Genomic DNA, 9,470 nt, shown 5'->3' on the forward strand with positions numbered 1-9,470 from the left:
TTCTCGACATTTCAAGTTTACTCTCAACATTTTAACTTTATTCTCGACATTTGAACTTTATTCTCGACATTTCAAGTTTAATCTCAACATTTCGACTTCATAACAAACATTTTGACTTTAATGTCAACATCTTGGTTTTATTCTCAACAACTCTGACATTTTGTTGTGTTCCGCTCACCTTTCCTGAAAACCATGACAACATTCAAGAAACACGCTCATGCACAACATGTTTATCATTATCTTGTAGTTGGCAATAGTGGCAACAAAAGTAACATCGTCTCACTTTACTCAAAGTAACTTTAAGTTACTTCCTCGCTGATAAAATGCAGGACTTTTTAAACAGTATAATTATTTTCTTCATTGTAGTATTGCTGCTATTATTAGTGAGAAAATGATCTGAATATGTCTTTCACCTCTGCTGCATGTAATGTTGTTAAGTTTTTAGTGTTGAATTGAGTCTTTCAGCCAAAATGAAATCATTACGCCAAAGGTCAAGTCGTTTGTCAGCACAACAAACTGACCTCCTGGATCATCTGAATGTTTTTGTGTGGGAAGTTATTGCCTTTTTGTTCCTGCGATGCTTGTAGGTCATGTTGTTACAATGTCAGACGTCTTTTTACGCCTTCCTCCACAGTCAAAGAGGCTGTGTGTGTGTGTCCATGTGTCCAAGTGTGTATTTGTTTGCACCTCTGTGAGCTACTGTGTAAGGCTCATTGTCACGGCCTAATATATCACTTGGCATTTAGTGCATTCACCCAGACAGTTCGTCATGGTAACCGAGTGTCCTTAGCACACAGAGGAGGAGAAACCACGTGTCTGTGCCGAAGACGGACAAAACAGCCAGTAAAAACAGAGACCTCCTGCTCGGTTTAATGAGATCCTGCAGTGTAACAGCTCTGAAACACAACACCTGAATAGTAGGATTCACTGTATGTCAAACCCAGATCTTATATTAATAATGTTTCTTATCAGTTATAGTGACTTTCTTTGTATGATAAACTTTAAACCATACACCTTTTGTCCGGGTTAAAAAATGATCCCGTCTGGTTTGACTGCTATTTAAAGCATATAGTATCAATTGTCAATCAATTCTGTGTTACACCTTTAGTCTTACTTCAGTCCAACTCATTATCACAATTTTCCCCTATAGTTATGGAATAAAGGGCCAATAGACCTTGTTTACATGAAAGTATACCCTGTTTTTGAGTTAAATAGGACCAATTATGCTAATTGTGGGGCTCACACTTGTATTTTTTGGATTCTACCAGAACAGGGGTTGCAACCTTTACTAAAGAAAGAGCTATTGTTGGACAAAAAAAGAGAAATAATGTTGCGAACCTTATTTTGAGCCTCACAATGAAGATGTAACAGCCTACTATTAACCTACCAACATTACTGATAAGAAATAATGAGCATTTATTAATATGATTTTGTCAGAATGCAGCGAGGAGCCAAGTGCAAATAAGAGGCTGGACACCAAAGAAATATCTCAGGAGATTTGTAATCGAAAGCTAGTCCAGCTAGAGAAACGCAATACTACACTTGAGGTTGGCAAAATGTAGATGTTAAGGTGCCTGGCTGTAGACGTTTCTATACTGTTTATAGGGAAAACAGAAAAAAAACAAAAAAAAATTTCACAGCCACAGGAGAGAACACGTCCACATGCTTTAATGTTCACTGGCTGCAGCAGCTATAAATCGCTCCTTTTTAGTGTCTGTCTCTTTAAACCCTCCTCTGAATAAACACTAGTCTGATCTGATTGGTCAATGTTAACAGGTCTTTTGCAAGAAATGCATACATGTAATACTTAGAAATCCCTTGCAGTTTTTCACATGAATATCCATGTTTGGTGTGAAACAGCTTTAATGATGTTCTTTGAGAGCCCGAACCATTATACTGCGGATGAATAACATCATACAATCATAATCCTTTAATTTTTTTACCCTTATTTTACCAGTAAGTCCCATTAAGACCAAAAAATAGCCACAAAACATGGTAGCAGCTATGTAAAATCTATTGTAAAACTTTTTTAAAAACTTGATTGAGTGAAACTTGAGTGAAAAGGTTTTTTCAAAGACACACCCCAAATGATACCAACTGTCCAGATTTTTACTAAAGTACTAATTGAGCTTAGTAAATCTGGAAGGCATATCAGGACCAACTCGGGTCTCTCTTTTTCTCTCATGTTTATTGCATACATGTTATGAGACCCTAGTTAGGTTGTACACCTGAAATAAAAAAAAAACACAGAATAAATAAATGTAAGTTGTCACTTCTTCATGTAAGATTCATTTTTGTTCCAACACTGGCAATGCAAACATATAACACGTAACTCACCGACAAGGTGTACCAGTCCTCACAATCAATTAAGTGAAATGGAACAACATTAAAGGACCAACTACACATCCAACAAACCCCGCCCACTTCAAGCATACATTCGCAAGATCGGGGAATCCTGATTAAACAAACATCTTAACATTATTACATACATCACTCCTAACAATAGGGAACAATACTTTGAACTGCTGGAAAATTATACACCAACAAACCAAATATTTACACTTTCCACTGACCGGTTGATAACCTGTTTAGGTTTGTGATTCTTTTTTGACACTTAAATGAGCTGCAAGTCAGCACAGTGAGAAAAAAATCTTATCTTATCTATTCTGAAAGGTGCTGTGTTGAAAATAAAATGTGAAAGTAAGAGACAGCTTAAGTGTTTTGTTATCCACATAAAAACCTCTTGATTTAAGGATAGTTTGCAGTGGAAGACAAGTGCACAGGCAGATGCAGACGCACACACACACACACACACACACACACAGCACATTATAGGGCTAAAAAAAAAAGAAAAATTCCTCCAAGTGTCGACAAAAGGTGGTAAAAAACCAGCATCTTTCAGCCGGAGCCCAGTCTCAGCCTGGTGCTGTAATTAACAGAGAAAAGAAATGCAGATCGGCACAGATGGTTTTTTGTTTGGGACATTCCTCACTCCTGAGGACAAACTTGGACTCTGAAGTTGGTGGAATTTTGAATATCTTATTTTACAAAGCCGGCAATTAGACAGCCTCTCATAAAAAAGGGGGGGGGGGAAGAAAGAGAACGAAAGAAAGATGCATTTGCATTTGAAAGAAGGCAATGTTGGAATTAAATGGCAGTGGTGTCACACTGAGCATGAACCCGCTCAAGAAAAAGGCAAGAAAGTCTGTGAAGTTCGGCTTCTTTAGGGGTTCTTTACTGATGATTTCTTTCCCATCATCTCTTCATTAATTAATATATTTTAGCCCTCCTGTTATGTTTGTTTCTCAGGAACAGCAATAATGTTCGTGGGTCAATTTGACCTGGGGCATGTTTAATTATCCAAAAGTGTCAGAAACTAAAAAAACATTGTTTATATTTCATTAATAACTCCATTATTGTCCATTTCAATAAATATTTAGTGCAATGGTGTTCTTTACCTCTCACTGATCATGGCTCAATTAGGATCATTCACTCGTTTTTCATAAAAAATGCATATTAAAACTTTTTTATGTACATTGGAAAGACTTACATATAATAATAATAATAATAATAATAATAATAATAATAATATAAAACAATTGTTTTACATTACTTTTTTTAAATTATATATATTTTTATGAAAAAAATACTTTGAACGATTTTTAAAATTATTTTAAAACTTTGAAATGGGTCAATTTGACCCGCAACATAACAGGAGGGTTAAATTTATAAAAGTTAGAATTAACAGATGTTCTTTATGTGTGCAGATGGAGATGCGTTCCCAGGACCAGGCTCTGATCCGTCAGCTGATGGAGCTTCACTCCGGCATCCAGGAGCTCAAACAGGAGCTGTCCGAGGAGGAGGAGGAGGAGGAGACGGACGAAGAGGAGGAAGAGGAGGGCAGCTATTGGGACTCTGAGAGCGAGCGAGGAAGCGGCAGCGTCTACTCCTCCGGTTCGGGGGAGGTGGGCTCCTCCATTTCCTGTCTGAAGAAGTCTCGACCGCTAAACTCGAGGGTTTTTTCCAAGAGGGCGTGCAGGAGAAGCTCTGTGCCTTGACAGCTCAAACTATCAGAAGAAATCATGTCCTCTAAGACAGTCAACACAGACAAGGTGGAGCATCTCCCACCACAGATTCACTTCCCTCTCTGTGTTTTGTTTTTCTTAACAGAAGCAAGACAAGAGGATGAGAGGAGTTGAGAGGGTAAAAAAAGGAAAATATTCTCACCATGCTGATGCAAAAGTCATTTTTAGAGCTGACGGACTCGAGTCACATGACTTGACACATTCAAAATTCACAATTTTCAACCCCGATTCCAAAACAATTGGGACGCCGTGTAAAATTAAGGGTATATATTTACAAAAAACAACATTTTGTCAGTTTGAAAATTGAATATATTATCTGTGTACAGTCTTAAATTGAATGTATGTCAAAAATAATTTGGCAGATTATCAAATTGTATTTTATTTACTTTTTAGACAGCATCCCAACTTTTTTGTTATCAGGATTTTACTCCAATAACAAAGGTAATAAAAACCTTTAATCCTCAAGTTATGTTGCAGGTCTAATTGACCCATTTCAAAGTTTAAAAATAAAAATAAAAAAGTATTTTTTCATAAAAAGAAAAAAATTAACAACGTAAAAATGTTTTTTAAATCAATATCATGTATTTTATATGTAGGTCTTTCCAATGTCTATGAAAAAAGTTTTAACATGCATGTTCTATGAAAAACTAGTGAATTATCCTCATTGAACCATGATCTGTGAGAGGTAAAGAACACCATTGCACTAAATATTGATTAAAATGGTTAGTAATGGAGTTATTAATGAAATATAAACAACTTGTCAATGTTTATTGGGATTGGAACACTTTTGGATAATTAAACATGCCCAAGGGTCAAATTGACCCAAAAACATTATTGCTGTTCCCGAGAAACTAATACAACAGGAGAGTTAAATAATGTTTTAGACAGAGCCAGCTAGCTGTTTTTATGCTAAGCTAAGATTCAAATAGTGGTATCAATCTTCTCATCCAACTCTCAGCAGGAAAACGAATAAATGTTTTCCTGAAGGTCAAACTATTCTGTGTATAAATTGTGTGACAAAGGAAATTGTAAGTCTTGTAGTAAATATTGACCTAAAGGCACCAGGCCTAATGCAACAACCTCATACGAAAAGTTTTATTCTTTAGTGGCTTGTACAAGTCATGTAGGAGCACTTTTTGTGAATTTCCTATTTGGCACAAAGACAATTTACAAGTGGTACAGACCTGTTGTAAGAGTCTTGAGCAGTTTTTCCACTAATGGATTGTATATTTCATTACTTTGAAGTGATTTTGCGTTTGAAAAACAGTTAAGATAAGAATACAAAAATCTGCTTTGCATGATGCCTCATTATTGTTGTCTTTGTGTATTTTGTGTGTCGGAAAGTGGGAGAAAGTTTTCTTCTTTGTGTAGACAAACAGTGATGTTAACAGCAGCTGGTGTACAACAGTGACATTTGAATTACCGGATGTATGTATGTTTGAATTTTATATGTGTGTGTACTGGAAGCTCACTGACCTTTAGCGGTAATAACGGCATGCAGAATGGATTTAATGCAGCAGCAGCAGCAGCAGCAGGACAGCCATTGCATCTTTATTGTGCACATGCAGAGATAAAGAAGTCTGGTGACACTGTGACAGTTTTATGAATATGTTTTTGTGTTATTAGGATGCCTTAGTTAGTACAGCGATGTAATGAAACATGTAAATCCATGTTTAGAAGACAAACTGTGGTCGGAATGTTTGTGCATAGAAAGAAAGTTTGTGGAATAACAAGGTTAACAACCTGAACTTCAGACAGGTACTGTACTACAGTATGCCAAAACAATAAACATATGGAATGATTGATGGTGCATATTTTTATTTTCTTTGTCAATTCACAAAACATTGTAACAAAAGAAAAGGTGACAAAAAGTGATTTTCTATTTATTTTTTACATTCAGGTTTCTTTAGTACAACTCTGCATAAGTGCAAATTATCTAAAAAATAAAAAAAAATGCCACCATGACACAAAAGAAAGCACATTCTGTCTTTCTTCTTCCTCTACCTTGGTTGCTTTAAATGCAACAGGTGTCTATTTTTTCACCATGACACATTTTATTACAATGAGCCATTATTACAGTCAAATGCATTCAATCTTTTCTGTTCAGTTGCATCATTTCCTTGTTCCAGTAAGGGTTTTTTCCCCACCTATAGTCAGTCTTTCTCTGCTCTCTACTGCTGATCGTCCGCCTCTACATCCACCCCTCCGAAGCTCTCCCTCCTCAGTCTTTGGATCTCTGTGTTGAGCCCCAGCAGCGTCTGAGCCAGCTGCAGGTCCTGGGAGCGCATCTCCAGCTGAAGGGCAACAAAGAAAGGACTGAGTCAGCGTGTTTGAAGCTTGGATAAAGAAACACAAATGTGCTGGTTCTTTCTTCCAACTGTCTTCACATTAATGAATGAGACTGTCTGACCCCATGTGGTTCTTATGATTTTCCACAAGAACTTTTGCAGTAGAACTCATAATATCCTACAAAAACTTGACACTAGACGACCACAACACATTGTTGAGTCGTGACGGTCGCTGTTGCACGTCAGGATCGTTGTTTCAAACATCACAATTGCTGATAATAACCTGTAAAACTGTCTAACAAAAAGACACAAATTGAAGGACTTTTACTCAAGAGATTGGTCTTCGTGTCCTGTATAAAAAACAAGCATTAACATTTGAAGTAACGTGACTTAAGTTCTTTTCATCTTTAACTTCATTTCCGGTAGTTACATCCATTCATTTTACTTTTTCAGGCATCTTTTGTAATGCCTTACCATGTACAGTGCTTTTCTTTCCTAACCTTACAGAAGTAGCTGTTTCCTAAACCTAACCTTTCACAACCTTAACATATTAAGAAGGCAACTATTAATATTTGCCATACATTACAATTTATAACCCTTTTTTAACTGATTTTTATGTCCCCAACACTTTTTCAATATCAGTTTTATCTAAATTGTGTGTCTGTTCATCTTACTTTTAACCATTTTTCAGACAGACTGACCCACACTGTCATAACCACCTGTCATAAATGTTGCATGCACCTAATAAACTGAACAATTTCTATTACAGACTACACTGTCCAACTTAACTGAATGCAAACATGTGTGATTATTGGGCAATTGAATCATGCAGCTTGTGCAGAAAAAGTTATGCAGCCCCTTCAGCATCTTTTAAAATTTTTTAATTAAATTAAATATTTAATGTCAGCAACTTCTAGTGGACTTAAAAACAATGTATTTAATTATTTTAGCACCAGAAATTTGAATTTGTTTTTGCAATATTGATTTATACAATAAAATATATCAATACTTGTTGTTATATTGATACAACACTGCCATGCAAAATATTGCGATACTATGCAGTATCAATTTTTTTCCTTAACAGAAGATAAATCAGACATTTCCTGACGTACGTGACAACTGTTGCAGACTACAGAGCAAAAAAAACAACACAAAGTGTCAAATCTGTCAGTCAACTCACCAGCTCAGACCTCAGCCAGGTTATTGCTCCATCTATCTGCGCCCTCCGCAGCTCCTCGTTGGCTTGGTAACTCCTGCCGATGCTGACAGGTCTGACAGTGGAGCCGGAGCCCCGAGGACTCTCTCTGGACTCTCCGGTCGCCCTGAAGGCGTGAATCAGTTTGTTTTTAATGTTCTCCAGGACCATGGTGGACAGAGTGTCCTCGCTGTGGCTGTCCCGGTCCATGCTGGGGTGCAGGGGCAGGGTTACAGTAGGAGTGTGTGCCCTCAACACGTGTTGCCTCCCAGCACTTTGTCATAAAACTCTGGGAATCTTCTGTTTCTTCTCCTCTTGGCACCGCACTAGATCACCTCCTCTCAGGACTCGTCTGGTCTTCCTCCTCTCTCTGTGTGATCAGGACTCTGCAGCACAAGTCTGCTTCTGTTCAGCAGCTGCAATCATCCCTTTTGCCTGCCTGGTGCTGAACTGGCTTGTTTTGTCATTGTTACTATGGAGAAACTGCCCTCCGCCTGCATGCCCCATCTCCTCCTCCTCCTCCTCCTCCTCCTCCTCCTCCTCCTCCTCCTCCTCCTTTCGGTAACCCTAATAAGAATGGTGGAAGATCTCAGACAAAGACTATTGTTGCCTCTTAAAAGAACTGAAAAGACCCCCCCAACCACCACCACCACCACCTCCCCCTCTTCCTCCCCCCCTTTTCTCTCTTTTTTCTCACTCAATCCCGCCCCCATACAATTCTGGTGTGAGAAATGTGTTGTGAGTGAGCTCTCATTTGGACAAAGTGTAAACCTGTGTGTGTGCGTGGACACACAAAATCCATCAAACCCCCTCCAGAGTGGACTTTCTCAGTGCTTCTCCCTAAATAAGACCTGTTTGTCAGCTTAGGAGACAGACAGGTTGGACGAGGAAGGAGACACAGCCTCAGTGTTAGCCGATTCAGCGGCACAAAGGCCATCCTACGGTGAAATATAACCAGGCCCTTTGTGGCCAAGTTAAGTCCAATCCCTGTGGGGTTTGTGGGACGGTTTCAGAGACAGGGGTCTAGTGTATTCTCCTGGCTGACTTACGGGCCTGGCTGTGAAGAGTTAGAGGGCACATTTGGAGGGGGCATCAGTCAATGCTTCTTTTTTCTCTTCCACCAAGGTAATTCTTTACTTTGAAGAAACGTTTTGCTCTTTTTACACCATGAGAAACAAAGAAGAAGTGGTGTTTGTGTGTGTAAGAGAGAGAATTGAGACCTTGTGATGTCCAACAGCCCATTAAAAAACTCTCAGCTCTCACTTTGGCCACTAAAATAAATGGCTTTGATTTGTTATTCTGTCATAGAGTAATTTGTAGAGACGGATGGACGAGCACGTTGGAAAGAGAGAGTGAGAGAGAGAGATAGAGAGAGAGAGAGAGAGAGAGAGAGAGAGAGAGAGAGAGAAAGAGATGGAGTGGTGCACTTGTCAGAGCTCATAAGACGTGAGCTATGACTCCATTTGTGCAGAGGTCCGTGGAGCGTGAGAAGAGGTTGGAGGGATTGGGCCGTCAAGTCTTGAAGGTCAAGGAAGCAGCAACAACAATGACAGGGACAAACAAGCTGCTCAATACACAGACTGAGCCTCAGGTGGAGGGACAGAGACATAGAGAGACCATCCTGAAACGTGCAATTATGTGGCGCCATATCACAAAATAGGGGTTAAAGCATAATTATATCCTAAAAACTGAACTTTCCAAACTTCCAGTGTTTCCTCGTGTCATAACTAGTGGTGGAATGTAACTAAGTTCATTTGCTCAAGTACTGTACTTAAGCACAATTTTGAGGTATTTTCCACATTTACAGTCATGGAAAAAATTATTAGACCATTTTTTTCGTCATTTTTTTGTTCATTTTAATGCCTGGTACAACTAAAGGTACATTTGTTCGGACAAATATAA

The 9,470-nt window shown here is 38.5% G+C and overlaps 1 protein-coding gene across 1 annotated transcript; it reads right to left on the reverse strand.

Moving 5' to 3' along the window:
- Positions 1–4,180: 4,180 nt before the first annotated feature.
- si:ch211-153f2.3 (uncharacterized) lies at positions 4,181–7,988 on the reverse strand. Its single transcript, XM_059350146.1, has 2 exons — positions 7,554–7,988; positions 4,181–6,379 (listed from the first exon to the last, which is right to left on the reverse strand). Exons 1-2 carry the CDS (start codon positions 7,776–7,778, stop codon positions 6,257–6,259), a joined length of 348 nt encoding a protein of 115 aa, XP_059206129.1. The 5' UTR covers positions 7,779–7,988; the 3' UTR covers positions 4,181–6,256.
- Positions 7,989–9,470: the final 1,482 nt, after the last annotated feature.

Source organism: Centropristis striata, chromosome 14 (genome assembly GCF_030273125.1).
Source record: "Centropristis striata isolate RG_2023a ecotype Rhode Island chromosome 14, C.striata_1.0, whole genome shotgun sequence".
NCBI classification, from domain to species: Eukaryota; Metazoa; Chordata; class Actinopteri; order Perciformes; family Serranidae; genus Centropristis; species Centropristis striata.

Bases quoted from the DNA above. Each gene is read 5' to 3' on its own strand.
- si:ch211-153f2.3 (XM_059350146.1), bottom strand. From the start codon at position 7,778: ATGGACCGGGACAGCCACAGCGAGGACACTCTGTCCACCATGGTCCTG. The intron at 6,380-7,553 runs GTGAGTTGACTG...GTTGCCCTTCAG, and splicing joins CCTGGCTGAGGTCTGAGCTG to CTGGAGATGCGCTCCCAGGA.